This window comes from Hippocampus comes, unplaced genomic scaffold (genome assembly GCF_001891065.2).
Source record: "Hippocampus comes isolate QL1 unplaced genomic scaffold, H_comes_QL1_v1.1 scaffold527, whole genome shotgun sequence".
Lineage (NCBI taxonomy): Eukaryota > Metazoa > Chordata > Actinopteri > Syngnathiformes > Syngnathidae > Hippocampus > Hippocampus comes.
Window position 1 is genome coordinate 144,323 of NW_017804903.1, and position 7,709 is coordinate 152,031.

Below are 7,709 nucleotides of genomic sequence, written 5' to 3' on the forward strand. Positions count from 1 at the left end.
ACGCTCTGCATGGCGGCGTCTGTGGCGGGAGGGGGGGGGGGGGGCTCCGACTGCATGTCGGTGTGCATCAGTGGTTTCCTTTTAAAAGGGGATATGGACCACAGTCCAGCGTGGGAATACTTGGGAGAGGGAAAAAAACAAAATAGACACAGAGTAAACTTTTTGAGTTGACTGGAAAGAGTCTTCTCAACAAAGCTTGATATTTCTATAACAAATAAAAAATATACATAAATGTGGTGAACAGGTAAGATCAAATGTTTTCTCACTCATCCATTGTGGGACTTAATTGATACAAGGTCTAAAACAAGGGCTCCTCAAATGTAAATAAATTATTTTGTAACTTACAAATGGATGTGACATAAAACAAACAAAATAAATATCTACAATATGTTTATTTTGCTTTTTTTATTTCCTTCAATATTTCTGTCTTGCTGACTCAGGCAACCTACGGCTCATGGGCCATTTTATGGCCGAGAACCATTTTTAATCCGGCCCGCAATGCCATTCTAAAAACAAAGAGGGGAAGCATTTAACCAACAAATAATCATAATATGCAAAAATAAACATGAGTTGTATTGTTTTTTTTGTTTGTTTTATTTTGGTTTCCTATCTATCATCTGCCCCGACAAACTTAGAAATCTAAGCGGCACCTAATAGGTTCCACATGAATGACATCATGTTATGCTTCACACATTTTTTTTAAGTGTATAATTTTGATTTATTTTGGCCAATTTTAAATTACTGTGGGATATTTTTATCTTGCTGTCTTGGCCTATTTCTGTTCATAGGCAACCTATGGCTTGTGAGCCAGAGAAAAGGCCCGGCCCGCCACACAATTGTAAAAACAAATAAAACTTGTTTTTAAAAGTTTCTAATTTCAGTGCATGGAATATAGAATCAATATCTGATGTGAAGAAATGATGTTTTCATTAGTTCATATGTCTTTTTCCTTTTAGGGTGCGATTAAGACATCTCAACACTACGAAGAAATGATGCTAGAGTAGAACACAGGATGCATAATATACATTGTACATGTCAGAGAAATATGTTTTTTGAACAGTGACAACAATGAGGGGAAATGATGGTAAAAGAATCACTCCCAAAGTCCAATTCGGTGGTATTTCTCTTTAAAGTTGGTGCATTTGCATATAATGGTTAAGATGGGTTGTTGTGAAACATTTATGACGGTTGTTGAGACGGGGCTCAGTTTTTACACCGAATGCCCTTCCTTACACATTTTTTTTGTATCCTGGCTTTTGTTATCTCACGTTGGTGTGCAATACAGCTCGTGAGTCATCGTTGAAATAGCATGCAGTTTTTCCGCCCATTTAAGTGAATGGCAAAACTGTGCATAACGTTACAGTGGCTTTGAATAATATTGAACAAACGTTTCGCAAAAAAAAAACAAATAAATAAATAAAATTCATGTCGCGTAATCAATTAACCGAAAGAGCCTCGCAGTGGATCCGGGTGTGTGAAAAGGCGAGAAAGGGGGCGTGCGCGCAGAGCTTGAGAGCCAGAGTCACGTGGCCTGGCTCCTGGCCTCCCATTGGTCGGAGGCACGTGTCTGGGAGGACAGTGGGGAGACGTCACTCATTGGGGGCTTCTCGTATGGAAAATAAGAAGCAAACTCCAGAGTGAGAGTATTAAGAGCATCACTTTTTTTCCTCCAGCCTCTTTATTTAGTTTAGCCGAAGCCGTTCGCCGCGCGCGGACGTCTCCGTACATGTGCGCCGATGGCTCGGGCGCACTTATAACGGTAGCAGCGCGGGGGGCTATGATGTCCAAAAAGTATGCTTTTTAACGAGGAGGCTACCCCAAGGCTGAGCAAGTCGATCACTCGCCATTGTTAAATTTTTTTCCCCCCTTTTTTTACGATTAAATCCCCCCCGAACTTGTGCATCTGAAGCGCGCCGGAGGAGAGCGACAAAGGGGTTAAACGTAAAGAGAGTTTCAAAAAAAAAAAAAAAAAAAGGAGATGGAAGAGAACGAGCGCGGCAGCAGAGACGAGGCGGATCGGCACGGGTCGGCGGAATCCAACAGGGCCATCCTGCCTCTGCTGCAGGCTCAGGGCAACGCGCAGAACCCGCACCGGGTCACCAATTTCTTCATCGACAACATCCTGAGGCCGGATTTCGGACGCAAAAAAGACACCGCAGCCAACCACCAGCACCAGCACCGCCGAGGGGAGAGTACTTTGTCACCCCCGCCGCCGCCACCGCCGGCAACGGAGAGCCTCGGCAGCCCCGCGGCGCATCAGACCGAGCCGCTGGACAGCACTGTGCCCACGGAGGGCACTTCGACGCCGCACGCGGACACCGGCGCCAAGGAGCTAGCCATAGCCGCCGAGGAGCCCCTGAAAACCCACGGGGAGAGCGGAGACCAGTGCCTAAACTCGGACTCGGACAGTTCCCAAGCCAGCTCCAACGCAGCCCCGGCTCAGCAGCCCATGCTGTGGCCCGCCTGGGTGTACTGCACCCGCTACTCGGACCGGCCCTCTTCAGGTGGGTGTCCACGGAACATTGACCGACGTTCGAGCTGTCCGTTCGGGCCTCGTCCAGCCATGTGTTTACCTTTTCGATGACTTAGAACAACGCCAGTTTGCTTTTTTTTTTTTTTTTAAACAAGTACTGTTATATTTTAAAAATCTCAAGAGAAGAAATAAATGCACGCGAATCGCCTTGCTTGAAAGGGAAAAAAAATAAGAATACGAATTATTGCACCTAGCTTGTACGTGCCACTCGGCAAGATTCTTTTTCTTGGATGCATTTGTTCGCACGTCCGCTTGTTTGTTTGTTAGTTTTTTTTTTTAAACGTCAAGTTGAGCAAAACAAAGTTTACAGGCGTCGGCGGGGGGGGATGTATATGCGAGTGTCGCGCGTGGATCAAAATGAGTGGAGTACGACTTGTTCTCATGCATTATGTAGCTGGAGGAGGCGACTACTACGATGTGTAGAGTTTGTGCGAGGATGTGGAGGAGGCACACGCATACATCGCGATGTGCGCGTGCGTATGTGTGTGTGTGTTTAGTATATCACATTAAAAATAAAACACTGCGCCAACGTGGTTCCTCGGATGACGAAACCACATCATACACAATCGCTGTAGAATTGTTTGTGAATCATTTGAAGTGAAATTCAAATGAACGGGAGCCCGAAATTGGGCAATAATTACGTGCATGCGCGCTGGATTTATTGAAGAAAAACTAGCAAATGCTCATTCCGTCGGAAAGAGGCAAATAATGCACGTTTGGCTTTTTTTTTTTCTTAATATGGTTCCGTTCCACACAATTTGTGGATTTCTCCCGTTGCAGGTCCGAGATCGCGCAAACCAAAGAAGAAGAGCACCAGCAAGGAGGACAAGCGACCGCGCACGGCCTTCACCGCCGAGCAGCTGCAGAGACTCAAGACCGAGTTCCAGACCAACCGTTACCTGACCGAGCAGCGGCGTCAAAACCTGGCCCAGGAGCTGGGCCTGAACGAGTCCCAGATCAAGATCTGGTTCCAGAACAAACGCGCCAAGATCAAGAAGGCCAACGGGGGCAAGAACACGCTGGCCCTGCACCTGATGGCGCAGGGCCTGTACAACCACGCCACCGTCACCAAGGACGACAAATCCGACAGCGACTGAACACCACACCCCGTCCTCCAATTTTTTTTTTTCAAAGTCTATCCTATCACACAGAAATATAAAGAAAGTCTACAAGAGTATAGCGAAGCCAGTCCACATCGAGTCCCACTATAGAAATATTAAGATGCAATAATATCATCCAGCAACCAGGGCCAGTCGAAGAAGAAAGAATATACCAGCATAAATCCAGAGTCTGCAATATCACGTCTAAACAAAATGCTGTATAAAGTTGTCACTGTCCGTTTCCAATGCCCGAGCAGGAGCTTCAAGTTAATGTATTACTTATGAATGCCAGTACACACATCTATATATATACACATATGATATAATGATTGTCATTTTTACATCCGGCACTTCTATATGAGAAGAAACAAGTCCAAAGAATGTGTTTTTTTTTTTTTTTTGCTGTCCTGCTGCATCAATGGCTACTGTGAATTTAAAATGCTAACATCATTTTGTTTTTGAAATCATATGAAGAGAGACAGAGAGCTCTATGGCATTATTTTCTAACATGTTGCTTTTATATATGTGTGTGTGTGTGTGTGTGTGTGTGTTTAAATAGCAATATCAAATCACCGCTGTGTTCAAATGAATGACTGCTGCCTCGATAGGTGACCGTGTAGCATTCAACCACAAGCACTCATGCAGCTTGTGTTCTCGTTCAATCGACAGTATTTGAGGACTCATCATGGCAAAAAAAAAAAAGAAAGCATCCGTCTGTGACTGTATTTAAAAAAAAAAAAAAAAGGCTTCGTGTATTTATATAGATTCTATTGAAAAAAAAATCTATCCAATGACCGGTGTTGCTTTAGAGTAGCTATCTGAGGTGTTGACACTTGCTTGTTTATCTCGCAATAACATTTTTTTTTTTTTTTTTTGGTGAATGGAAAATGTGTTTACGAGGCCTTTTGCATGAACGCTGCAACTTGTTGGGCTTTTTTTTGGGGGGGGCAAACGACTGTGTTTATCAATGGAGAAAACAAGTGTGACCGAGCTAAGGCTGTACTAATCTGTTGGGGGGGGGGGGGCCACAAAAAACAAATTCAACCAACAAAAATTATTTACTATGAGCATTTCGGGGGAAAGAGGGGCTTTTTTATATCACTGTTTGTCGAATTGCTCTCAGAGAACACGTACGGCCCACGGGCCACAGGTTCCCCATCCTCGCCATACGCCAAATTTCTTTTTCTTTGCCTTTCAAATGTGTTTTTTTTCTGTTGCGCATCTGCAAAAAAAAAAATAAGTGTGTGTGAATTCAAAACAAAACAAAAAAATATGATGACGATGATGATGATGATCCACCAAACTGAAACACACTTTGCCTTAAAAAGTCCCCGGGTGGACTTTTTCATGAAACGTTAACTGTGCCGAATCAGAAAAGCAGTATTACTTCACACAAAAAAACCCACAAATGCAGACTATTCTCGTTGAATGCCTTTTACAAACATTGCTGGTATACGACATCATGAATTTAGTCATCAGCGTAGAGCTCTCTATCTATATATGAACAATGTTTAAATGAAATGACAGCACAGAGTTGTAGACAACAATGCTATTTTTTATTTTACGTTGGATGCTACCCTTTGGTAAAGAAAAAAAAAACAAACTAAAAAAAAGTGTACATAATTTGTATCATGTATGTAATTGTGTAATTAACCGCCTCCTGGAAATTGCAAAAGAGTAAATAAACCTTGAAGATTATCAACAACAGCAAAAATATGGGTTGTTATGTTTCTATCAGCCGGAATGTTTCACCACTGCTGCAAAGAACATTGGAACCACCACCAAAAAAAAAAGGTTTACATTTTGAATGGGCGCAATAATCCCCCTTGCCACGCAAACACCCACTCGACAGGATTTCAAATTCAGATGGAAAACATTGGCCAAAGCAGCGAAAACATTATGCAAGAGAAAGCCTTGGACAAGCCCCAGCCATGTCCCCCCACCACTCTTACAACAACAATGGCCTATCTGCATTTTCATACTTGGACCGCTAGTCTTTTGTTTGTGTGGCTGCTGTCCTGTCTTCGCCACGGTCGGTCTTCCTCGCACCCTGCTGGAAAAAGAAAGAAAAACTTCCATGCAGAAAAAGGGAGTGGAAGGAGGGAGGGGGAAGAGAGAGAGAGAGAGAGAAATGAAGGTCAAAGCCTGTCATGGCTGCAGGTGGCTGGTTTATACCCCCCACCCCCCAAACCCTTTTTTGCCTCCACCCACCCCTCGCTAACCCATTCTCCACACAGAGCCTTCCCACCCAAACTCTCTTCCCCTTCTCTCACGCTCACACATATCTTACTATCATCCGCCTTTATTTTCCTCCTTGTCTGACACACACACACACACACACACACACACACACACACACACACACACACACACACACACACACACACACACACTTCATTCAGTTGTGTATGTACTTAGTCACTCTCGTGCTGCGTGGAAAAATATTCACCAGATGCAGGAGGCTCCCAAAAAGTTCAGGCCGGGACAGGGAATCATGAACCATCAGAGGGGGGAAAAAAAAACCCGCACTGTACGGTCAAGTTGGCCCAGACGATAATGTGAATGCGATGGTGACGTTTTACTTGGTTAAAATTAAGGAACTGCGCACCGAGCGACATGGCGTGGCCCAATGCGACTCAAGTGGGCTCGCATGAAAACACTTGATCGAGCACTGCGCGTCCATCCACACACTGGAAGGGGACAAAAAAAATGTGACTATCAAGTTTTGAGATTCTACATCATTTAATGCATTATATAAAAAAAAAATTTAAATTTTATTTTATTTTTTTTTTGGCCACCACAAAAGCATGGTAGATTTGGCTACTTGGACACTAAGATCCTGGAGTCACACATTGTGACATGGACTAGGGCAGAGCCACCCTCCTGTGTGGGGGGCTAGCCAAGACATTATAAGAGTAGGAGCCATTTTGGTCAGACTAACCCAGGGGTGTCAAACTCATTTCACATGGTGGGCCACATACGGCCTCGGTAGATGTCAAGTGGGCCGGACCATTAAAATGATACAATACTTTGCTATAAATAACCAAAACAATATGTCTTTCCTTTGTTTTGGTATAAAAAAGCACAAGAACATTAGGAAAATGTTGAAATTTAATGAACATATCTTTTACAAAACATTTCATGAAGCACCTTACATTTCCTTCGACAAATGTGCAATTTACTTTTATCATTCACATATATGCATTGCAACTGATCCCACTGATTGTACAAACTTTAACAAGTAATTGGTATTGAAAAATATAGTAATGCACTTTAAGATTAAACAAGATTCATAAAGAAAGCAAGTTTTAAAGCATTTACACGTGCATATAAAATCTAAATGTAATCCCTGCCTACACCTTACAAACTAAGGAGAGTGCTATTAAATGTGTAAATGTGAGAGTGCTATTGATAGCGTCTGCTGTCATGGGTCTGTCTCAGTGACAGACTGAGGCTGCTGTTGTCTTCTTCTCTGATCAAAACAGTGTCCCCTTGCGGATACTCAATGAATTGCACCTGATTAAAAATATTAATTCTGTGTCTTTAATGCATTTTTTTCACTTTTACATTATCCTGCGGGCCTGATTGAACCTACTTGCGGGCCGGTTCCGGCCCGCGGGCCGTATGTTTGACACCCCCTGCTTTACATAATTATCTCGCGGGCCGGATTAAACTCCTTTGCGGGCCGGATCCGGCCCGCGGGCCATATGTTTGACACCCCTGGACTAACCCTTCAGCCGCATCTGGCAGAATAAATATATAGAATACAATGTCAATGGGTGGCTAATGGTAGAGTAGTGCATATAAAATATTACCAAAAACATAAAAGGACCAGTTAAAGTAGTAAAAGAACTTTTCAATTGGTGCCATGACCCGGATTGCCAAGTAAGATGCACGCTGCCACAAAGAGAGGAAGGGTGGTGATGTTTTAAAACGCTGTTGGGAAAAAAAAAAAAATCAATCACTCCCGTTCACTGCCTGCAGCCTGCATTTCAGTGACAGAGACTCGACACACTTTGCTTTCTAGCCATCGGTGCATACAGTGAGAAATTGTCAATAATTTCTCAGCATACTAT

At 43.4% G+C, this 7,709-nt stretch overlaps 1 protein-coding gene across 1 annotated transcript; it reads left to right on the top strand.

Moving 5' to 3' along the window:
* The first annotated feature begins 1,410 nt into the window (after nucleotides 1-1,410).
* Nucleotides 1,411-5,028, top strand: en2a (engrailed homeobox 2a). Its single transcript, XM_019883618.1, has 2 exons — nucleotides 1,411-2,504; nucleotides 3,314-5,028. The coding sequence occupies exons 1-2, from the start codon at nucleotides 1,979-1,981 to the stop codon at nucleotides 3,628-3,630; spliced, it is 843 nt and encodes a 280-aa protein (XP_019739177.1). The 5' UTR covers nucleotides 1,411-1,978; the 3' UTR covers nucleotides 3,631-5,028.
* The last annotated feature ends 2,681 nt before the right edge of the window (nucleotides 5,029-7,709 follow it).

Excerpts from the sequence above, each read along its gene's own strand:
- en2a (XM_019883618.1), top strand. The coding sequence starts at position 1,979 with ATGGAAGAGAACGAGCGCGGCAGCAGAGACGAGGCGGATCGGCACGGG. Across the intron at positions 2,505-3,313 it reads CTCGGACCGGCCCTCTTCAG|GTCCGAGATCGCGCAAACCA; the intron begins GTGGGTGTCCAC and ends CTCCCGTTGCAG.